Source organism: Neofelis nebulosa, chromosome 6, assembly GCF_028018385.1.
Source record: "Neofelis nebulosa isolate mNeoNeb1 chromosome 6, mNeoNeb1.pri, whole genome shotgun sequence".
Lineage (NCBI taxonomy): Eukaryota > Metazoa > Chordata > Mammalia > Carnivora > Felidae > Neofelis > Neofelis nebulosa.
This window is the reverse complement of record NC_080787.1, coordinates 149,159,283-149,184,565: the sequence shown is the minus strand read 5'-3', so window position 1 is coordinate 149,184,565 and position 25,283 is coordinate 149,159,283. Positions and strand designations below refer to the sequence as shown.

Genomic DNA, 25,283 nt, shown 5'->3' with positions numbered 1-25,283 from the left:
AGCTATTTAGAATATTGCATAGAAGTAGCTATTTGTGAACTACTTATCAATATCATCTTGCAAATATATATCCCAGAAACCAATCTAGGGATTGGTGGTGTCTGGACCTGTTTTCCCTGCTCATAATCCTTCTTTCTTTCATGGAACTTCCCTCTTCCTGACTGATTCCTAATTGTCTCTCAGGTCTCAGCATAAATAATAGTCCTTCCAAAAGTCTAGATCAAGGGTCCCTCCTACGTGCCCTCAAAGAATCCGTGTGTGGGGGCGCCTGGACGGCTCAGTCGGTTAAGCGTCCAACTTGGGCTCAGGTCATGACCTCATGGTCCATGGGTTCGAGCCCCGCGTCAGGCTCTGTGCTGACAGCTCAGAGCCTGGAGCCTGCTTCAGATTCTGTGTCTCCTTCTCTCTCTGCCCCTCCCCTGCTCATGCTCTGTCTCTTTCTGTCTCAAAAATAAATAAAAACATTTAAAAAAAATTTTTTTTTAAAGAATCCATGTGTTGATTACTTGTTTAATCACTTTTGTCCTCCTAACTGGAAAAGTCTTGTTCAATGTTTTATCTCCAGTCTACAAAAATACCTGTCACATATTAGGTGCATAATTTAGCAAATGAACTTATGACCACAATGACTTAAAATTAGCATCAAGTGAATATGATTTAAGAAATAGATGCGTGCATGTGGTGTTTGTTTCAGATTCTGAAAAATCCTGAAGAGTGTCTTTAGTGACCAGAGAAATTACATTAAATAATCGGAAGTCATTGGTAAGTTTACACGTGGGTGCAAATACTGTCTGCTTATGCCTGTGTCCAGATAGTAAACAAGAGAGATCCTGATGGGCTATCAGAGAACACTTGAAATTGGTGCTATTTTGTTATTTTTTTCTCCATAAACCATATCTGATACGGCACATTATTATTTCTTAATATTTAAAATACTTAAAGACTTTTAGTAGAAAATATATCATCCAGATATTTTGAATAAAAACAAAAGGAAATGTAACTGGGTTATACTGTCAGAAAACAGATCAACAAGTTGGAGGTGTAGCAGAAAAGACAGCTTCACTAGCACCAGACAGCTTTCTAAGGGTGCTGTTGAGGAGCTCAGGTGTAGAATCTTGGTCAGTGGCTTGCCAAACCTAAATTTGACAAAGGGTGCCATGCGAGCTTTCCCCTTCAAATACCAACCTTCAGTGAATCTGAGCTCTGTGACTGCTTAACCAAAAGAATATGGTGGAAATGACATTGTGCCATGTTCAGCCTAGGTCTGAAAAAACTGGAAGCTTCTCTTTCCACTCTCTCACAGTTGTCACTCTTGGGAAACATCTACCATGTTCTAATGAGGCACAAGCATCCCCTGGAAAGGCTGTGGTTGAGGAGAACCACAGATGTGAGCCTACTGCACTGGGCTCATATTCAGCCTCCAACTTGGCAGCCAGTAAGCCATGTTGAAAGTGAACCGTTCATCCTGTAGTTGGGCTATTTAAGCCGACTATACATGGAATAGAATAAAGCTGACCCACCAAGCCCTACCCAGCCTTGGACCAAACTTTTATTAAAATTTTGGCTGTTTTCCAACAAAGCAAGGAACTTCAGATATTCCATTTTATGAAATAGGAAGAGATCCATGTTATTATGGTAAACAAATCAGTGTAAAAAATGGACACCCTTTCATGAAAATGCAATACTCTTTAAGATATGCCCATGTAGCTAAACATGAAAGCCAGGTGAGTACTTATATGTAGGGGCAGGATTTTCTTAGGAACAGTCCTGTGATTACCCCCGACCTGTGAACAAATAAGCACATTAGGTCTCAGATCTCCATAAAGCATAGAATTAACAGAATTTCACTGAGAATCAAGGTTGCTTTGATGTGGGGAAATTTTGTAAACCACCCAGTTTCGTACTGAGGCAAGAAGATGGCTTTGCCATTACTTTTATAATGATCATTATTCCCCTGCTTATTGGCTGCAATTCACTAAATCACTTTTTTCCTTCTTCTGCTTCCTTCTGCCCCATATAAAATCCTTTCAAAAAAGAGTTAATTATTATTCATACAGTATCCGAATCAGAAACAAAAATATTTGTAAGGACTAAACAGTCATCTTCTTAAGGTCTTTTATTTTCTTTAAGTTCTAATTCACCTCCTAATAATTCTCTTTTTGCTTTAAAAACATTTGTAGATACAACTGGGCTAATAAGTGAACAGTGAGCCCCTTCATGTAGTCTTTAGTGGTCTTTTCCTCGACAGAAGCAGCTTGCAATTGGGTCTTGCAGTTAGGTGTTCAGAGCTAAAGGTGTGTAGGATGTTTATGCTCTAAGGTGTGTCTGAGAGGCTCAGTCAGTTAAGCGCCCAACTGCAGCTCAGGTCATGACCTTATGGTTCGTAGTTTGAGCCCTGCATTGGGCTCTGCACTGACAATTCAGAGCCTGGAGCCTGCCTCCCATTCTGTGTCTCCTTCTGCCCCTCCCCGACTTGTGCGTGCCCTTTCTCTCTCTCTCCCCTTCTCTCTCTCTCTCTCTCAAAAATAAATAAAAACTTAAAAAAAAAGAGTAGATACACTAAATCAAGCACAAATATATTTGTTTGTTTTTTGTGTACTAATCTCTTCCAATTTAACTTGCCAAAATAAATAGAAAATCACTCTCTGGTCACATTCAGTATTTATTTTGTGATATCTCCCTCGGCTGTAATATTACATTCTCTACTTAAAAGTTTAAAAGAATGACTCCAGGGAAGTGTTCAAATATTCACATATTTCAATTGAAAATTGTGTTTATGTTAAAAAAAAAGAAATAGCCTGAGAACTTGGCTATTAGAGTCACATATTGAATTATCATTTCTCAAACTTTAACTTTGCGAAAAGTCTTTCTTATCTGCAAAATAAATGTGGCAGTGACAGACCTGAAGGTGACCCCCAGTGATCATCTAGCTTGTGGCATCCATGCTTTTGTGAAATCCCTTCCTCTTGAATGCCAGTGGTTCTGGTGATTGCCTTCCAACCAAGAGCAAATGGCAAAGGTGACGACAATGTCTGCTGCTCCCTTGACCATTTACACGAGATTCCCCTTAACCACATGATGGTAGACCACGTCTTCGGAGACGAGACCAAATATGGTCCTGTTGGCTTGATGGAGTAAGCAGCCAGGTTGTGGAAGCTCACATGGCAAGAACCATAGGAGGCCTCCAGTCAGCAGACAGATGAAAGCTGGCAGCCTTGCAATTACAGCCACAAGGAAATTAATTCTGAAAACATCCCACGAGAGCATGACGACTAATGCTTCTCCAGTCAAGCCTCCAGATGAGAGAGCAGCCGTGCCGACACCTTGCTGACAGCCTTGTGGGGCCCCGAGCAGAGGGCCCAGTGGAGCCAGCATGAGGTGATGGCCCACAAAAGTTGTGACATCATAGACACATGTTGGTTTAAGCCACTGAATCTGTGGTAATTTGTTACACAGCCGTAGAAAACTAATACGAGGTACAATCTCTCCTGTGCTTTCTGAGATAACAAATAAGACAATGTATGTCAAAAAGCCTGTTAACAATAAAGACTTTAAAAGAAAAAAAACCATAATTCTTAAATAACTTGCAGAGAAACAGAATATAAGCAAAAGGGCCTCAGTATCTATATGTATATGTATATGTATATGTATATGTAATACATGTATGCATATACATGTATATATGTAATACATGTATAGTATATATGTAAATTCCAAAATAAGTATATGTAATATACATATATAAATTACAAAAAGTCCACACACTTTTTCATGGCAGAATCTTTTTTTTTTTTTAAGTTTTTTTTTTTTTAATTTTTCAACGTTTTTTATTTATTTTTGGGACAGAGAGAGACAGAGCATGAACGGGGGAGGGGCAGAGAGAGAGGGAGACACAGAATCGGAAACAGGCTCCAGGCTCCGAGCCATCAGCCCAGAGCCTGACGCGGGGCTCGAACTCACGGACCGCGAGATCGTGACCTGGCTGAAGTCGGACGCTTAACCGACTGCGCCACCCAGGCGCCCCAAATGGCAGAATCTTAACTTTGTGTTTGCCTTGTGTGTGTGTGTGTGTGTGTGTGTGTGTGTGTGTGTGTGTGTGTTCTTTCTTTTGGTATTTGCTTTTATAAGTATTAGGTTTAGTTACAAATTTCCTCCCCACCAAGATGGTAGAAGTAAATGTTAAACATACCGCTTATTAAAGATGAGTCTTCTGATGGTGCATCTATGAAGGAGGAAGAGGTGGAGGAGGAGGAGGACGAGGAGGGGGTGGGGATAAGGAGGTAGGTGGGAAGAGGGAGGAGGAAGGAAGGCAAATGAGTTATCTAAAAACACAAATACTTTTTATCTTCCGAGTAGGGCCACAACATTTTGAAGCAGTTAGCAAAGACATCACTATGTATTCAGAGTAAAACAATACCATAAGAAATGCTTATTAATTTGACATATATTTTTTTAATTGTGACCAAAAGTAAAGAAAGAAATGAATGCTTTTCTTATAAAGTGACTTTACTACTTAGCAAACATGTATCCTGGAACATGCCTGTTAGCATCTCTAAGCCTTAGTTTTTCCATCTAAAAATGGGTAAAGGAATGCCTACCCTTCTTTGTTTTATATAACTTGCAGATGAAGTCTGTGTGGTACCAACCAGAGCCTCTGGCTAATAGCATATATTCATGATATGGTAGCTCTTTTTTAGAAACCTAAGTCACCACATACATATTAAATGTAATCTACTAAAGTAGGCATGGAATATATAACACATTTTATGAATATTTTCATCAAAATGATTAATGCTTTCTAAAACATTTGGGTTTTTGAGGTCAAATTCTGATATTTTTAAAACTTGTAAACTTATAAATAAGGTCATTCCTTGATGAATTAAAAATGAGAGTTTAGATGAATTATATAATGAGAGTTTAGACTTCTTTGTCTCCCTATATCTCAGCACCCCCATGTATGAGAAACAAAGAACTTCTTGATTTTTTAGATAACACTGGAAAATTATTACTGCTTTGTGTATGTACTCCATTGACTTTGCTATTACAACAAATTTAATTTAGTAGTTGTAACAATAACTACTGGGTTTGACAGTGTTCCTGAAAATTCAAAATAAGAGTGATATAAAATGAAAAAAATTTTTTTTCATGTAAAAGTTCAGGTAAGGAATTCAGGACTATTATGACACTCTCCGGGGTCAGGAACCCAGACTTTTTCTGTATTGTGGCTCTGCCGTGTATAGTTTGAATTTGTGGTTCATGGTACAATGTGCATCTTACGAACAGAACAGTAGAGGAATGGATGAGGACAAAAGGCGACTGGAAGTTGCACAGGAAATTTCTGCTATATCCCCTTGGCTAACAAGGGGGGATATAGTTAGTCACAGGGCCACACTTGCCAGGGAGGCTGGGAATACAGTCATTTTTCCAGGTGCCACCTTCTCAGATATAAATCAGGAAATCTATGTTCCTAAAGGAGAGGAGATACTGAGAGACAACTCACAGCACGTGTTGTAACGTGAAGAAAGATATTTGTTCTCACTGGGATAACATCTGCATCAGTGATTCAATAAACAGTTTTAAGAGTGTAATATATATCTTCTAATAAGCATATATCTTAGTCATAATGAATGCATATCACGTCAAAGAAAAGAATGTGATAGTCTTTGAAGGATTTCATTCAACCATCTTCTGTCAGATTCTTTACCTACCGCAAACTCTTCCTGGAGCATACCCATGATTTATTGTAAGAGACTTTTGGGATCTTAAATTGTCCTATGTGGGGAGGTACTTTAAGGACGTCACACAGGACAAAGAGGGAAGAGGCAGCTGGCAAGCATTTTGAGGACCCATCCATCTTCAACCACAGTGGGACTACTATTTGTTTTATACATTTGTGTTCTACAAACCATTTCATTTAAGGAATGTATTCTATTTAAAAAAGAAAACATAAAACAGCTTTAGAAAACACACATTTTTCAGTTTCATAGCTTTACAGATGAGAAAATTAAAGCCTGGTTCACTTAAGGTATTTTTGAGTATTCACTATGTTTTGCCATGCATAGCAAAGCATGTAGATATAAGTTGGAACAGTCCATGACTTCAGGAATTCTGCAGCCTGATGGTGAATGGAAATAACCAGTTCAAAGCCATAGAGCTAGTTAGTCTTTTGTTTTGATTGACAGTGGGCAGAGCCTATGAAAAGTTATAGTCTATTATCTCCAAAGGCTACAAGGGAAAATCACTAAAGATGTATTTTTTAAGGGAAAATCATCTCATTACACAATTTAATATTAACAAACCATATTGGCTGTCACTCCTAATTGCCTTGTTCCTTTATCAAGTCTGGCTGCTGCTGAATGGTAAATTGGAAATGGTTAACATTAATTGAGTACCTAATATGTGCCTGACACTAGCCTAACATTTATTTATTTATTTATTTATTTATTTATTTATTTAGATGGTGGGGAGGGGCAAAGAGAGAAAGAGAGAGAGAATTTTAAGCAGACTCAAGCCCAGCATGGAGCCACACACAGGGCTGTATCTCACGACCATGAGATCATGATCTGAGATGAAATCAAGAGTCGGACACTTAACTGACTGAGCCACCCAGGTGTCCCTAGCCTAACCATTTTATACCCAATCCTTGCAACACTCTTATAAGGCAAATTCTATTATCACCCAATTTGGCCTGGGCTAGCTGATCCCTGAGAGGTTAAGGAACCTCCCCAAGGTTGCAGAGCTACCGAGAATTAAGGCTTCAAAAATATTTGTTGATTCATTGTTTTAACTCATGGAATAAGTTACATTCCATAAAATGCACAGATTTTAAGGGTTTAGTTCTGTGAGTTTTGACAGATCATCTCAATCAAATAGAACATTTCCAGAAATTTCCCTCATGCCTCTTTCCAGTCAATAACTCCTTTATCCCAAAGACAATCATCTCCTGATTTCTATCACTATAGATTAATCTTTTTACCAACATTCAGTATTTTTAGGCTTTTTAGGCACTTTTTAGTGGCTAAAAAGTTAAATCAAATGAAATTGTATCTTGTTGTCTTAATTTGTATTTTCCTTGTTATGAATGGTATTTGTCATCTTTTATATGACCATTTGCATGTCTTATTTTGTGAATAGTCTGTTCAAGTCTTCTGTTTATTTTTGAACTAGGCTATTTGTCTCTATAGCATTGACTTTTAAAAGTTCTTTATTCTGGAAATGAATTATTTGACAGATATATGTATTGCAAATATTCTTTCCAGTCTGTGGCATGTATATTCATGTTTAATAGTGTCTTTGGATGAGCAGAAGTTTTTAATGTTCTTTGAAGTTCAATTTATAAACGTCTTCATTTATGGTTAGAGCCTTCTGTGTCTATATAAGAAAGTTCTGTCTGTTCCAAGGTTGTCAAGATGTCCTTGTTTGTTTTATTCTAGAAGATGTATGGAGTGAGGAAAGGATTTAGATATTGATACTCAGTTGTTCAAGTGCCATTTGATACAAAGATTCTTCTTCTCCTTCCCTCACTGAATTCCCTTGGGACATCTCTGTTATTTTTCCCCTTTTCTTTTCACTTTACTGAGAAATAATTTGTGTAAAATATACTGCCTCTATTTAAAGGGTACAATCTGAGGAGTTCTGACACATGTGTAAACCCATAAAACCACCACTACAATTAAGATAGAAAGCATTTCCGTTAACCTTTACGTTAGTTTGCTGGGGCTGCCATAACAAAGTACCACTGACTGGGTGATTTAAACAGCAGAAATTTATTTACTCACAATTCTGGAGGCTGGAAGTCCAAGATCAAGGTGTTGTTGAGGTTGGTTTCCTCGGAGGCATCTCTAGTTGGTTTGTGGATGGGTTGTCTTCTCTGTGTGTTCACATGGCCTTTTATCTGCGAGTGTCCATGCCCTAATCTCCTCTTCTTATAAAAGCAACAGTCATATTGGACTAGGACCCACCCTAATGGCCTCATTTTAACTTATTGCCTCTTTAAAAGCCATATTTCCAAATATAGCCACATTCTGTAGGGGAGTTAGGACTTTGACATGTGAATTTTGAGAGGACACAATTCAGTCCATAAAACTCCTCCAAAGATTCCTCATGCTCTTATGTAGTGCTTTCCATGCTCTGTCCCACCCAAAGCTACCACTGATTTGTTTACTGCTGTAGATTTGTTTGCATTTTACGTAAGTGGAACATGTAGCATATTCTGTTGCATATTTTGCTTCCTTTACTCGCATCATTTTGAGAATCATCTGTGTTACATTTATAAGTAACATGATACTTATTGCTGAATAATATTCCATTGGATGAATATGCCACATTTTGTTTATCCATTCATATTTTGACACATGTTTCAGTGGTCTACAGTTGGCAGTTATTATGAATAAAACTATTACGAGCATTAGTATACAGTTCTTTATGTGGACTCATGTTTTCATCTTTGTTGGGAAATTACGTAAAATGAAATACTCAAATCATTTTCAGTTACGTCTAACTTTATCAAAAATGCCTGAAGGTTCCAAAGGGGCTGTGCCATTTTATATTTTTACCAGGAGGGTATGTGTGTTCCTGTTGTTTTGCATATCACCGATGTTTGCTATGGGTGTTTTTAAAAATGTAATCTGTTTGAAAAACAGGTTGCTCAGTTCATTTGTAACATTGGCTTTTGTAGCAACTCCACACAATCTACAGGATAAAGGATCCTTCTTTCTTTTCCATGACGATATTATCAGGTTTTAAGATATGTTCTGGGGCGCCTGGGTGGCTGGGTCGGTTAAGTCTCTGACTTCAGCTCAGGTCACGATCTCGTGGTCCGTGAGTTCGAGCCCCGCGTTGGGCTCTGTGCTGACTGCTCAGAGCCTGGAGCCTGTTTCAGATTCTGTGTCTCCCTCTCTCTCTGCCCCTCCCCTGTTCATGCTCTGTCTCTCTCTGTCTCAAGAATAAATACATGTTAAAAAAAATTTTTAAAAAGATATGTTTGATAAATATTTGTTGAGTAGATGAATATTTTGGTTCAAAGGATTTTTTCTTTATTATTTTCCCTGTTCACTATTTAATGACTGTGTTATTGGGCCTCGGCTCTAGTCATAGCACTGTGCTTAGCCTTTTGAGAAGCATAGGATCCTTAAATCCAGTGGAGGAAGATGGAGAACCATGTTTGCTACATGAGTAGAAATATATGCTTTAAAAGAGTTACAACCCACATGCTCTGGAAAGTGACATAATCCCTGGGGAATGGCTGAGTAACAGGGAAATTGAGAAAAATTAAAAAATGAAAACCGCACTGGGCTGAGTCAGATGCCTTAGAACTGACCAATTACTGCTTATCTGTCTACTAAATTAAAAATAACCCTACTCAGGGACTTCTATTTTGAGAAATAAGAAATATTACTTGTAACAGTTGTCATTTTTCAGTAAGTCAGCATGTGTCGAGGACTGGGCAAAACTTTTTTAAATGTGTATTTATTTTGAGAGAGAGAGATAGAGAGCAGGCAGGGGAGGGGCAGAAAGAGACAGAGACAGCGAATCCCAAGCAAGCTCCACACTGTCAGCCCAGAGCCCGACGCGGGGCTCGAACTCACGAACCGTGAGATCGTGACCTGAGCCGAAACCAAAAGTCAGTTGCTTAGACGCTTAATCAACTGAGCCACCCAGCACCCCGGGGCCTGGCAAATATTAAAGTTGCTATTTCATTTAGTATTCATGAAAGCGCAATGAAGGAGGCCTTTGACCCCTTGCTTTTCACAAGAGGTTTAGAAAGGTGGGGCCCATAGATAACCATTGGTGGAATTAGAATTCAACAGGTCTGTGAACTCTGAAGCTCCTCCTTCCCTGTATCATTTTTTGTTGCAGGTGCAGAGGAAAAGAAAGGAAGGAGACTCTGAGTGTAGGAGGGTTTTTTTTTTTTTTAATGTTTATTTTGGGGAGAGAGAGTGTGGCAGAGAGAGAGAGAGACACACAGACACAGAGACAGAGAAAGAGAGAAAGAGAGAGAGAGAGAGAGAGAGAGAGAGAGAGAGACTGAAGCAGGCTCCAGGCTCTGAGCTGCCAGCATAGCTTAAACCCATGAACCGCGAGAGCATGACCTGAGCTGAAGTAGAACATTTAACCAACTAAGCCACCCAGGCGCCCCTGAGTGTAGCAGTTTTAAGGACAGTTTTGCTGTCCTAGTATTATATTACAAGTATAATTCTCAAAATTATTTTGACCCCTTAAGTTTAATTATATGACTTAAATGTTTGTGGCCCCAATCAAGAGGATATACTAAATGCAACACATTTGATAACTTGAAATAATCAGTAAAAGTACAGTTTAAGTAAAAGTACTGTTAAAATAATCCTTTATTTTATATTATTTTTTATTTTTTTTAATTTACATCCAAATTAGTTAGCATATCGTGGAACAATGATTTCAGGAGTAGATTAAATAATCCTTTTAAAAAACTGGAAACACCAAAACTTCGTAGTAACATTTTGGTAAAACAGGATTTGCAATTTAAAAAAATTTTTTTTTAATTTATTTATTTTTGAGAGACAGAGAGAGAGAGAGACAGAGCGCGAGTAGGGAAGGGGCAGAGAGAGAAGAAGACACAGAATCTGAAGCAGGCTCCAGGCTCTGCACTGACAGGCTGACAGCAGCAGGCCTGATGTGGGGCTTGAACCCACAAACCATGAGATCATGACCTGAACCGAAGTCGTACGCTTACCCGACTGAGCCACCCAAGCACCCCCGGATTTGCAACATTTTTAGACAGCAGTGTATATGCCCACCTATGTAAAGCAGACTATAGAATTTATTTAGATAATTCAGGGGGGTGGAAAACAACCTCTTTTGCTTTAACAGCTTATCTGGATCTGGGTCAGAGTGATATTTGGATAAGAATTAGCCAATGAAGTACTTCAATTTTCCACTTGATTAGACATGCAAGACATAGCAAAAATGACTTGTAGATTAGTCCTACAATTTTTAAAAGTAAACTTTCAGACTCATAATTTACAGATTTAAACACTTGCTTTTCATGCCATTGAGTCCTTTTTTTTTTTTCTGGATTTCTGATTTACATGCACCATATAGGTGTGTTTAAATACTATTCCTCTTTATGATTTTCTGTTGGTGGTGATATTATCAGGGAAAATCCCCAAACGTCATCTCTGGTTGCAGTTTTCCACTCGTTTACCAATTCCAACAACGTGAGTCCCTGCGTCATAACAACACCCGTGGATTCCACAGGCCAGTGGCTCCAAGGTTTGAATTGAAGTAATTTCTCGCTTGAGACCCGGGATGCAGCTGCTGCTACAAACTAGTGAGATTCTATGGTGGTCAAAATGCTGTTGCAATGTTTTGTTTTGTTTTGTTTTAAGTGCTTTTCAGTATGAACTTGGAAAACTGTATTTACCCTAGGTCAACGATTGGCAAACGTTCTCCATAAAGGACCAGAACGGTAGGGATTTTAGGTTTTGCAAGCCACTTCCTCTGTGTTGAAACAACTCAGTTCGGGGCGCCTGGGTGGCGCAGTCGGTTGAGCGTCCGACTTCAGCCAGGTCACGATCTCGCGGTCCGTGAGTTCGAGCCCCGCGTCGGGCTCTGGGCCGATGGCTCAGAGCCTGGAGCCTGTTTCCGATTCTGTGTCTCCCTCTCTCTGACCCTCCTCTGTTCATGCTCTGTCTCTCTCTGTCCCAAAAATAAATAAAAAACGTTGAAAAAAAATTAAAAAAAAAAAAAAAAAAAAAGAAACAACTCAGTTCTGCCCTTGCAGTACATAGACAACAGGCACATGAGCGACCATGGCCGTGTTCCGATCAAGTTCACGTGCAGACACGGAATCCTGAATATCACTTACTCTTCATGTGCCATGAAACACTCTTCTTTTTGTGCTTTTTAACCATTTAAAAATCTAAAACCATTGTTTTTGCTGTGTAAAAACAAGCCCTAGGCCGGAGTCAGTGAGCAGACCACAGATTGTTCCCCCTTGCTATAGATGCTCAGATAATTTATGTATTGTCTTGATTGTGTAATCAATATTGAGCTAAAAAAAGGAGGAAGTTTTATAAAAAGCAGCCAAATGATCCTTTATTAAGACATGTATTTCACCACTGTTCTGACATTTTTTTCAGATATCTTTCTCCCATTCTTTACATTGGAGAGATTAAATACATTTTGGGGGGAATTCTCTCCCTGACATGGCTGCCGTGTGATATGCAGTCCCTTTTAAATCTTGTAGCCTGGAGACCTTTTTACCCCTGTATAAAAACCATTAATAATAAATGCTTTAACCATGCATCTGTTAAAACACAGTATGCAAGGATGAACCAATTAACATTTTATATTTCCTAAGACTCGAAAGCGGCAACATTGAATCTGCTTTGTAATGGCATAAATTCACTGGCACACTTGTTTCTATTTTTGGGATGGGTACAGCAATAGCGTTCAATACCGATGCTGTGAGGAGTGTGGCTCAGCTAACACATTGATTTCATTATGCTGAATTCCCATAGTCATTGGAATTCTATTGGCTTTATTACTTATGTTATCTGGTTATGGTTTGAGATCAAGAAGAATATTGTCAATGGGCTTTCTATAATCTCCTTGTACAAAACGAGGACTTACCAGATAAAGTAGTATCTTATATGATAATTATAGGAATTGTTACATAAATGTTTTCATTGCTTCTTGGACTTTGAAATATTAAGGCATGAAAAAGAAATATCTGTGTGATGCACAGTTTCATTTCATCCTAGACTTTGCGGCAGGGAATCCTACTCTGGGCAGTGAAATGAATGCAAATGGGCCCTAACCCCTATGTTACTCCTCTGTCCCCAGACTGTGCCCATGTTAGCTTTATCTCTTACCATTGCATGTGCTTTAAGTAGGTCAGTGCTTCCTGAACCAGCCTCGAAAGGCTACTGATAGAGCAAGGAAGCAATGTCTCCATGTTTAGTTAACGGTTATCCACGATGAAATGGATTTCCTTTGCAACCAGGGACTCTTCCAAGCCTCAAGTATGCCTCAGTTCATTGTCGGTCTCCACCAGCCACAGCGTGTGATCAGTGCTTCCCGTGGCTGTCCCTCCAGAGACTGCCATGTTCTAAGGATGGGTGGCTACTGTCCCGGATGGAAGAGACACAAGACACTGTTTTTGTTAGAAGTGGTCGGGAATGTTGGAGAGTTAAAAGGGGAAAGCCATGAAACCTTCACAATTATTTCATTATACCCTGCCTCACTTCAAAAGGATTTGACAAGTCTGCAACAATACGTTGAGGCTAAAAACAAGAAAAACCTAGTAAGATGAGGAAAGAGGTCAAAGGAAAATCAATTGAGGAAAATAAGATGAAAGCAAAGGTAAAATTAGTAAACCTAATATTTATTATAAGTTATGTAAAGTTTCCAGAGCTGGGCCACAGATTTGACTCTCTAAAGTTTTCCGAGTCCTCTAAAATTGAAAGAAACCACCTGAGTGACTCAGTCAGTTAAGCATCCAACTCTTGATCTTAGATCAGGTCATGATCTCACAGTTTGTGGAACTGAGCCCTGCATCTGACAGTGCAGAGTCTGATTAGAATTCTCTCCCTCTCTGTCAGCCCCTCTCCCGTTTGCAGTCTCTCTCTCAAAATAAATAAATAAGCATTAAAAAAAATGAGAAAAACCTGATTCCCAGTATCCATGGAGTATCCTACAGAGAAACAGATTAACAAACAAACATAACCTCCAAGATGGGTCCTCGGCCAAGGATTGAAATACGACGTGGGAGACTATATTCCAGCCATGCTGGTCTGCACTGAATTTCTCATGTGAAGTTGGAAAAGCAAGGCTGATAAATGTCATCCAGTTCTTGGTGTCAGTTCTTTATCCTTCTTTTACTTTGATACATGTGTCATTTTGATCAAATGAATATATGGCTATATTTAGAAATCAAACATACAGATGGCCTCATGATGAAAAAGCAACATCTTGTAGGGTGAGGATATTAATCCCCTCCTTCGCCTTCTCTCTCAGCTCCACCTTTGCCATCCAATTCGTAACCTTTATGCCTTTACTTTTACATTGTCCAAGCTGCATGGCATGTATGTTTGGTTACATAACCATGATTTCAATCATCTGCCCAATTTCAGTAGTATGATTGTAAGGTTGCAAGTCAAGTGAATGTTTACATCACCATGACTACAATGGATTTTAAATGCATGCATTACACTTAGAGGTGCAGGGGAAATGAAATTGCTTATTCCCCATAACGGATGTGATCTTCATCACGAACCCTGACCCTTCCATGGAGGTGTGAGTATATGTTCTTGATTAATCAATGTCATTGTGTCGTGGGTCCCTAAGATGGCTTTGCATGTCTAGGTTCGGTGAATCACTGGAAGGGCTTACAGGACTCGGTGTATCGTCCTACGCACGAGTAAGGTTCATCCTGCCAACAGGATGCAAAGTAGCAGATGGAAAAGACATGTGGTGTGAAGTCTGGAGGAAACCACAGGCAAGTTTCCAAGAGCCCTTTCCCAGCAGAGCCGCACAGGACGTGCTCGTTTACCCAGCACCCAGGCTTTACTGGAGGCTGGTCACTGTATACCCCTCCCTAGCACAGACCACAATTCCAGACTCCCAGGGGATAAGGGGTTCAGCACAAACCAGGTTGTTCCTACAGACAGTTTTCATGCTGCAAACCCTCTGTGTAACTAAGCCAATGGGAACACTCCCCAAGTGCAAATTCCCAAGTGTCATCCCAGGGCCACCGTGGAAGCAGCCTCCCTAAGGACAGCAAGTCTCCGGCTTTTCTGCAGTCGCTTACAACCTTGCGGTTGAAGCAGTGGCTTTTGGTGTAATGACCTATGAATCCAGATCGTAGCTCCTTTTGAGGTTTGGTTCAAATGGCCTCTGTTGAAGTTTGGCTTAGAATCTTTAAGGTAGATGCTCAACGTCCCAGATTCCCTCTGCTCTCCCCTGTTTTTCTCTAAATTATGCGGGTGCACGTGTAAGTGCGTGGGTCTGTGTGTGTATGGTGTGCCTGTGCGTGGTCTGTGGTGTGGTTGTGTGTGTGTGTACACGTGAGTGGGTGCGGGTGTGTGGTACCCATGTGTTAGAGCATCTGATGTGTGTGCACATGCGTGTGTGTGCTTGGTGCACCTGTGTGTGCGTACGTGTGCTGGTGCAGGGGGAGGGGAAGCGCGCGCTCCTGGAGACGCAGGGATGGCTGAGATCCTCGCGTGCTTTCCGAGTTTGCACTGGTTTGTGCGGCATCATGGCCAGGAGGCCGCTTGGTCTGGCTCGTGGGGCAAGGTGGTCCTGGTGCTGACTGACTGGTGGTGACCAGTTTCACTGCTCACATAAACCTCTGGAGGGGTCCCAATGTCTTTGGGAGTAAAATCACCACGGCGGCCATCCCTTGGCCTTAACCTTTCTCTGCCTGGCCGGGCACAGGCCCTATAACACGCCTGCTGGAAGCGCTGTCATCACCACAGCTGGTGACACCACCCTTCTGTCCTCCTCCTTCTCTGCCATGTCTACAGAGACACCACCCATCTGTCCCGAGGCTCTTGCCAGAGCCGTACGTTGGATGAGGCCAAGGCTGGGCCTCTCCCTGCCTTCCCTCAAGCTGTCGGACATTCCCCTGAACTCTTAGACCTTCTAGCACACGTGTAAATTCGGCAAATCTGCGTGTCCCCAAATCACTCCTCACCATTCTCCCACTTATTTGACAATTCAGTTAGGTAGAGAATTTTAGGTTGAAAACTCTTTCCTCTGATCTTTAAAGGTATTTGTGCTACTTAAAATTTCTATTTCGATTTTTGTTTCTAGTTAGGGGATCTGACCTTTCTCTCTAGAAGATTTTAGGATCTTCCATTTATGAAAATTCTCACTTTCCCACTGTTGGCTGCTCCAGGAATCACTCTGTTGTGACCCATGCCTTCCTCTTGAGCCTTCAGACTTGCTGTGGTCCCACAGGGCACAGAGGCCCCTCCTCTGCTGCAGCCTGTTGCAGATTTCCAGAAACGCATGGAAATTTCTTCTCAATCAATACTCTGTCTTCTGTTCTCCTTGGTATTATGGGTTTACACCAAGCTAGTTTTTAAATGTAGTTTTCGTGGTGCCTCAGGAGAGAGTGGGGGAAATGTGTCCACTCAGCCTGCCGGCTGTGACAGGTGGCCCTTCCCAGTATGCCACCACGTGGTCCACGACTGCCCCCAAAGAATCCTTTTGAATGTAATTGCGTAGATGTTTTCATGTAAAAGTCATCATTTGACATTGCAGTGAACTTAAGAAAAGTAGTTAAGTTTTCAAACCATTGAATTAACCACAGTGGGGAGACGACTACGTGTGAATGTACCACATGTTTGGATCAATATGCTAAACATCATCTTAGTGTATTTAAGAAAATAGTTTCGATTCACCAGATCCCCCAAAAGGATCTTGAGAACTGCCAGGTTCTGTGGATTACATTTCAAAAATCATTGGACGACATATTACTATTCATTATCATTTTATAGTAGAAATAGATTTTAGAAAACATACTAGGGAGTACCTTTGTGTTACAGTTCATGCACCAAGTACATGTTTGTTTTTCTCAAAGGGTCCATCTTGCTGGGACGATGTCTTAATCCCAAACCGGATGACTGGTGAATGTCAAACTGCAAGCTGTCCTGGGACTACAGCCGTAAGTACCCAGTCAAGTCCATTTCTTTTTTTTTTTTTTTTTTTTTCATTATGACATCTTCAGGGTTTAGTAGGAAATGAGAATAGAGACAAGAATGCTGACTTTTCTTCCATATGATAGTATCCAGCAAAAGTGTTCTCTGATTCAAAGCTTTTATAATAGTCACCCAAAATTCTACCTTTTTCATTGCTTTCCAGTGTCATTTTCCCAGAGGCTTAACCACTTTAGGTGACTATGTTGAAATATGTCAATTTAAACTTCTTAAAAAGTGAAATTCATGGAATATGAGGAAGAGCCACTTCAGAGCCTAGAAAAAGAAAATAACAAAGATATAAGGTCAATCTTTGTGCCGATCCTGTGATATTTTGTATTTACATTCCCACATCATTCAAAATGGCTTTCTTTCTTCATCTCTACCTTTCCTTTTCTGACACAGCGGGCTACTAGAAAATCTAGTATGGATGAACAGCTATACAACTGAATTACCACCTTCTGTTCTCTGCAATCCCTTTGCTCTTTGCAAACCTGGGGCATATCTTGATGTTTCGCATAAAAGAGGTATTTCTTGAAAGAGACTCTGAGTCCTGAAGTGATTTTCTAAATAATTTTGTATCCCAATCAAGTTGGTAATTTGTGTATTGTTTTACTTTTTGCCTCAAAAATTCCTGGATCTATCATAATCTGATTTTATGTATCTCCTGAGCTGTAAATACCGTTACGGTACCAACACAAATGTCAATGTTAGTTCACAAACTGTCACAGCCAGCTGGGAGTTGGTATCTTCTCTAAGGAACAAAGTCTGTCAGTGTCAACAGGTACGGTGTTGGGAGCTACAGCTATTAGGCGCGTCTTCTCTCTCCGATTTGCAGGGTGATTGCAAAGTACCGAGGTAGCAGTGAGCAGCCCAAGCAATCACTCTCCATCAAACAGGGCCGAGGACCATGAACAGATTTTTATTAATGCAAATCCTGAAGAAAAATAATGACTTGTGTGTCACTCGCAGGTATTGAGGCATAATACACTCTTGTAAGTTTACTACTGGGATGAAGTTAGAGTGTATATATTTATGGAGCAGAATTCTTAAATATAATGAGATATATATACATGCATACAAATGCAATGTGTGTATAATACACACATTGTGGCTGGGCATGAACCCCACTTAAAAAAATCCATGAAGTGAGGGAGCATTGCTCAGAAACTGCCAACAGTGCCTCTCAGGTCCCCTTGGCCACCCTGTGAGTTCTTTGCCTAACCTAGTAACAGGCAGGGGAGACACAGGGGCCACCTTCTTTGACAATGTGGGTGGCGGATGTACATCCCAGCAGAGCCAGGATGGAGAGGAGGTGGCTTCTGTTGTGGGCTCTGGGCTCCAAAGAGCTCTGCCCAGGGAGGACAGGGAATGCAACACAGCCCCTGCAGGCTTGCATGCAAATGGCTCTCGTAGTCCCTCCCCACTGCGACTCTGGTGCCTAGAGTTGAATTATGACTGAAGGCTTTCTTGCAAAGGCTGTTCTCCTAAGGTTCCACCCAGGTGTGAACACATTTCTCCAGAGCAAGGACACAGGTATGCTGAGGGGTTCCCACGTTCCCATGGTCAAAGACCTTCTCTGGTGTGAACTACCGAGTATATCTCTTCTGCTGGAAGCATGCCACATTGACTGCACTCATAAATCCCTACCAGCATGTCACCTTCTGGTCACTGGTGTCACAGGAGCTACAGAAGAAGGCTTTCCCACTCTGAGGTCTTTCTATAATGAGGACTTCGGGAAAGAGGTGGGAGCTTTGGATCTCTTAGACTCATTGCAGTCAGACACCTTTCTGTGCTTAAAACTTTCGGTGCCAAACAAGGAGGGCATTTGGAATGAAGGCTTCCTCACTGGTGTTGCACATGGAAGACTTTTCCTTGCTGTGTGGTTTCTGAGGACACCTCACACTCCTGATTGTGTGGGGTTGTGTTCCTGTGAATTGTAAGGTGGTAATTAAGAGCTGCTTACCTTGGAAGGCCTTTGTAAACACCTTGAATTTGAAGGTTCAAGGCTGGGTCTCATATGGCTAGACCAAGTCAAGTCCTTGCTGGCCAGCACCCAGGCCTCCTCCCCACACCTCTGTTGTGGGACCATGTGGGGGTGGAGACATCAAGCCCCAGTGGGAACAAGCAAAATTATGCAGGGCACACACCATAGATGCCCCAGGGCCCTTGTCCAAGAGCCTCTCTTCTCCCAGGACAGGCACACAACCACACCCTCAAAGGTCATTGGTCCCGGCCAATTTCAGCATCTCTGTGGCCATCATTGGAGCCTTGGTCTGGGGACCTCCTTGGAAGCCGCCCCATGTAACGTCATGGGAAGCAGTGTCTGGCCCAGTGATCTGCTCAGACCAGAGCTTTTCAGCACCAAATCCTTTAGACTGAAAACACATTTGAATTGCCTAGGAAAATCATCCAGGGGATTGAAGTAAAATACAGATGTCAAATTAGTTTTAAAAAAGAAAAAGAAGAGGGTAGAGTAGAGGCAAGTAGGACAAATAAGAAGTGTGTACGTGTACATACACACACACACACACACACACAATAATAGAATAAAACCATATACAACAGTGACAAAACAAAATGTAAATGTGCTAACAAAAGTTTAAAAGACAAAGAGTCTAAGACTGGATTAAAAGAAGAACGTCCAGCTTTATGCGAGACACAAGGTATATACCTAAAACATGAGAACAAAAGCACTGAAAGTTAAAGAATGGACGATGACATACCAGGCAGACATTAACCAAAGGGCAGCTTTTGAAACCATTTTAATTGCATATAAAATCAGTTTTGGGGGAAACAGCATTATTAAAATTTTTCATTTTTCTTTTTTTTTAAGTTTTTATTTTAATTGCAGTTAGTTAACATACAGTGTTATATTACTTTCAGGTGCACACTATAGCGATTCAGCACCTCCGTACAACACCCAGGGCTCATCACCACAAGCACACTCCTTAATCCCCATCACCCATTTCCCCCCATCCCCCACCAGCTCCCCCTGTTAACCATCAGTTTGTCCTCTGTAGTTAAGAGTCTGTTTTTTAATTTCTCTCACTCTCTCACTCTCTCGATCTCTCTCTCTCTCTTTTCCCTTTGCTCCTTAGTTTTGTTTCTTAATTTCCACATATGAGTTAAATCCTACAGTATTTGTCTTTCTCTATGACTTGGGTAGTTTAGCATTATACTCGGTAGATCCATCTATGTCCTTGAAAATGGCAAGATTTCATTTTTTGTGGCTGAATAATATTTTATTGTATATCTATGCCACATCTTTTTAATCTATTTATCAGTGAACACTTGGGCTGCTTCCGTATGTTGGCTATTATAAATAACGCTGCTATAAATATAGGGGTGCATATAATTTTTTTGAATTAGTGTTTTGTATTTTTTGGGTAAATACCCAGAAATAGAATAACTCGATGTAATACTATTTTTAACTTTTTGAGGAACCTCCATTCTGTTTTCCACAGTGGCTGCACCAGTTGGCATTCCCACCAACAGTGCATGAGGGTTCTTTTTTTCTCCACATCCTCACCAACCCTTGTTGTTTCTTGTGTTGTTGATTTTAGCCATTCTGATAGGTGTGAGGTGATAGATCATTGTGGTTTTGATTTGCATTTCCCTGAGGTAAGCGATGATGATGAACACCGTTTCTTGTGTCTGTTGGCCATCTGGATGTCTTCTTTGAAGAAATGGCTGTCCAAGTCTTCTTCCCAGTTTTTAAATGGATTAATTGTTTTTTGACTGTTAAGTTGTATAAGTCCTTCATATATTTTGGATACTAAGCCTTTATCAGCTATGTCATTTGCAAATATTTTTCTCCCATTCTGTAGGTTACCTTTTGGTGTTGATTGTTTCCTTCGCTATGCAGAAGCTGTTTATTTTTATGTAGTCCCAATAGTTTATTTTTGCTTTTGTTTCTGTTGCCTCAGGAGACATATCTAGAAAAAAGTTTCTATAGCTGATATCAAAGAGGTTACTGCCTGTGTGCTTTTCTAGGATTTTTATGGTTTCAAGTCTCACATTTAGGTCCTTAATCCATTTTGAGTTTATTTTTGTGTGTGGTGTAAGAACGTGGTCCAGTTTCTTTCTTTCGCATGTTGATGTCCCATTTTCCCAGTACCATTTGTTGAAGAGACTGTCTTTTTCCCATTGGATATTCCTTCCTGCTTTGTTTTGATCACTACAGCTTTGTAATATACCTTGAAGTCTGGAATTGTGACGCTTCTAGCTTTGCTTTTCTTTTTCAAGATTGTTTTGGCTATTTAGTATATTTTGTGGTTCCATACAGATTTTAGAATTGTTTGCTCTAGTTCTGTGAAAAATGCTGTTGCTATTTTGACAGGGATTACATTAAATGTATAGATTGCTTTGGGTAGCAAAAACAATTTAATAATAATTATTTTTCTAATCCATGAGCAGGGACTACATTTTCATTTCTTTGTGTCATCTTCAATTCCCTTCATCAATGTTTTATAGCTTTCAGAGTACAAGTCTTCCACATCTAATCTTTGGTGAGATTTATTCCTAGGTATCTTATTATTTTGGGTGAAATTGTAAATGGGATTGTTTTTTTTTTTTTAATTTCTCTTTCTGCTGCTTCATTATTGGTGTATAGAAATGCAATAGATTTCTGTACATTGATTTGTATCTTGCAACTTTCCTGAACTTGTGTATCAATTCTGGTAGTTTTTTGGTGGAGTCTTCTAAGTTTACTATGTGTAGTATCATGTCATCTGCAAATAGGGAAAGTTTTACTTCTTCTTATTGATTTGGATGCCTTTTCTTTTTATTGTCTGATTGCTGTGGCTAGGACTTCAAATAGTATATACTGAATAAAAGTAGTGAGAGTGAACATCCTTTCCTTGTTCCTGATTAGGCGAAAGCTCTCTGTTTTTCCCCACTGAGGATCCTTTATCTGATTTTGGTAGGATTTTGCCTCACAGAATGAATTTGGAACTTTTCCTTCCTTTTCTGTTTCTTGGGAATAGTTTGAGAAGACTCGGTGTTAACCCTTCTTTAAATGTTTTCTAGAATTCACCTGTAATGCCATCTGGTCATGGACTTTTATTTGTTAGAAATTTTTTGATTACTGATTCAATTTCTTTGCTGATTTTTGGTCTGTTCAAATTTCCTATTTCTTTCTGGTTTAGTTTTGGTAGTTTATATGTTTCTAGGAATGTATCCATTTCTTCTAGGGATCCTTCTAGGTTTATGAATTTGTTGGCATATAGTTTTCATGATATTCTCTGATAATTGTTTGTATTTCTGTGGTGTTGGTTATTATTTCCCCTCTCTCATTTGTGATTTTATTTATTTTTGTCCTTTCTCTTTTATTCTTGAGGAGTCTGGTTAGAAGTTTATCAATGTTATTGATTTTTTTCAAAGAATTCACTCCTGGTTTCACTGATCTGTTCTATTATTATTTTAGTAAAACCATCTGTTAAATCCATCTGTTCTAGTGTATCATTTGAAGCCATTGTTTCTTTGTTGATTTGCTGTATAGATGATCTGTCCATTGAGTGGGTGTGACAGTCCCCAACTACTATTGTGTTGTTACTAATTAGCTCCTTTATGTTTGTTATTAACCGTTTTATCAATGTTGGGTGCACAAGTATTTACAATTGTCATATCTTCTTGTTGGATTTTCCCCTTTATATTTTTTGAGAAGTGTTAATATTCTGTATTTAATATCATGCATAAACCACCCCAACATGCCTTTCATTAAGCAAAAGGCAACATTTTAAATGCAAGGAATTTTAACTCAATTGGCAGAGTTAAGACTAAAAGGAGAAAGGAGACATTGTCAGCTTATCTAAAGATAAGCCCTTGCCTTTAATAGGCTAACAAACACAACTTGAAACACAGCTGAGCCTTGCTGTTCTGATAGAGTGAACCTTCACCCTCAGTATTTAAATATATTAATATAACCAATTATATAAATCTATAAAACCAATCTCCTGTAAGCTTAGAGATGGCATTTACCAGCTCTGTGAAAAGCTGAACACTGCCAATCACATATTCGTTTAACCACGAGCCAATCTTATTTAAATCAGGACTGTCCAAAAGAAATATTCTATCAGCCATTAGTGATCTGAATTCGGGTGTACGAGATCAATTTAAATATGGTACACATATAAAAAAGTCATGAGACATTTTTGTTTTGTAATAAATAAAGCAATGGCCAACTATTACTCCTTAGTAGCTTTTTTTAAAAAAGCTATCAAGTCTGCTCTTTCCCCTGCCTTCTTAATGCCGGCAAAGATCATTTTTGTTCTTGGGATATACTTCTTGGGATTCTCCAAATACTCCATCAGTGTCTCCTCTCCCCAGGAGATGCCTTTGTTCTTGTTGGTATCCGTGTAAGAAAATCCAGGGGCTTGACCTGTCTCTTGCCCAGATAAACCATGGATATTTGGCCCAGCTTGTGATTGCCTCCATTTTCCATGGTATGACACTGGGCACACTTCTGAACAAAAATCTTCTTACCCTTTTCAACATAACCCATGTTTAAATTGCTCTTTGGTCATGCATGAAACAAAGGTGCCTGCTCACAATCCAGATGTCCCACTCTCTCTGGATTTCCCCCTTTACTATTATATAGTGTCCTTCTTTGTCTGTTGTTAGAGTTTTTGTTTTAAAGTCTTTTTTGTCCAATATATATATTGCTACTCCAGCTTTCTTTTGCAATTCATTTGCACGATAGATGGTTTCTCCACTTCCTCACTTTTAATCTGATGGTGTCTTTAGGTCTGAAATGAGTCTCTTTGTAAGGAGCATATGCATGGCTCTTGTTGGATTTTTTGTTTTTACTTTTTTGTTGTTTGTTGTTTTTGTTTGTTTGTTTAATCCACTCTGTCTCCTTATGTCCTTTGATTGGAGCATTTAGTCCATTTACACTCAAAGTAATTACTGATAGATATGTTATGTATTGCCATTTTATTACTTGTTCTGTGGTTGTTTCTGAACATTTCTTCTGATTCTTGTATTTCCTTCATGTTTTGCTGATTTTCTTTAGTGATATATTTGGATTTCCTTCTTTACACTTTGCATATTTGTTAGTGGTTTTTGATATATGGTTACCATTAGATTTGTGTATAGCATCTTCTACATATAGCAATCTATATTAAGTTGACGGTCATTTAAGTTTGAACCCATTCTTTGCTCCTCTCCTCCCACATTCTATGAGCATTTCTTTTGTGAGTTCCTTGACTGATTTCTTACAGAAATATTCATTTTTGCTGATTTCGTGTTTCCTACCTTGATATTGTCACTTTTGGTCTATCCTTTCCACTCAAAGAGTCCCCTTTAATATTTCTCACTGGGCTGATTTAGTTGTCATGAATTCCTTTAGTTTTTGTTTATCTGGGAAACTCTTTATCTCTCCTTTTATTCTGAATGATAGCCTTCCTGGATAGAGTATTCTTGGGTGCAGATTTTTCCCATTCAGCACCCCAGATACATCCTGCCCTTCCTTCTGCTTGCCAAGTTTCTGTTGAAAAATCTCCTACTACCTTTATGGGTTTTCCCTTGTAAGTTACTGACATCTTTTGTCTTATATCTTTTAATTTTTTTTCTTTATTATAATGTTTTGCCAATTTAATTACAACATGTCTTGGTGTGAGTCTGCTTTTGTTGATACTTGTGGGAGTTCTCTGTGCCTCCTGGGTCTGGATATCTGTTTCCTTCATTAAGGAATTTTTCAATTATTATTTCTTCAAATAAATTTTCTGTCCCCTTTTCTCTCTCTTCTTCTTCTGGAACTGCTATAATATGAATGTTATTACATTTGCTACAGTCACTGAGTTCCCTAAGTCTATTCTCATTTTGCATAATTCTTTTTTTTATCTCTTTGCTCAACTTGTTTACTTTCCATTACTGTTTTCTAGGTCATTAATTCATTCCTCTGCTTCTTCCATCCTGCTGTTCATTTCATCAAATGTGTTTTTCATTTAATTTATTGAGTCCTTTATCTCTGCTCTGTTATTTCTACACATTCTTCCACTCTTTTCTCAAGTCCAGTGAGTTTCCTCATTATCATTGCTTTAAATTCTCTATTAGACATGTTCCTTATATCTGTTTTTGCTTAGATCTCCAGCTGTGGCCTTGTCTTGTTCTTTCATTTGGGATAAATTTCTGTGTCCTCATTTTGTCTGCCTCTCTGTATCTCCTTCTGTGTATTAAGAAAGTCAGCTATTTCTTCTGCTCTTGAAGGCAGTGACTTTATGAAGAGTTCCTAGAGTGCCCTACAGTCCCTGTTCATCAGAACCTGGCACTTCAGGAGAGAATCCCAGGTGTGTTGCTTATGCTCTACTGTTGTGTTTGAGTCACGTTTCCTTTCATTGCAGCACATTCACTGACTTTCTGCCTGTTGTGGACTGGTCTTGCTCTCTGTAGTGTTAGTGGGACCCCAGTAGGCCAGCTCTGGAGGGGTATGCCCACCAGGGAACTTGGGAGCAGGGTAGTGGTGGTAGCAAAATTTGCACGGGGCCACTAGTCCTATGCCACATCTCCCCAAGCACTGTGGTGGCTAGGGGCTGTGTGCCAGGATGGCCCGGGGCACAAAGATGGTCCCTGCACGCAATGGTGGTTGAGGGTGCA

General features: G+C 39.8%; 1 protein-coding gene and 1 pseudogene across 2 annotated transcripts in view; one reads left to right on the top strand and one right to left on the bottom strand.

Moving 5' to 3' along the window:
* Positions 1 to 25,283, top strand: part of PRKN (parkin RBR E3 ubiquitin protein ligase) — a 1,360,952-nt gene that overhangs the window by 651,719 nt on the left and 683,950 nt on the right. For both annotated transcript variants that reach the window (XM_058736213.1, XM_058736212.1), the window contains exon 5: positions 16,571 to 16,654. In XM_058736213.1, the coding sequence (XP_058592196.1) occupies positions 16,571 to 16,654 (84 nt within the window). The remainder of the gene's footprint in view (positions 1 to 16,570; positions 16,655 to 25,283) is intronic.
* LOC131515506 (cytochrome c-like) lies at positions 22,742 to 23,190 on the bottom strand (annotated as a pseudogene).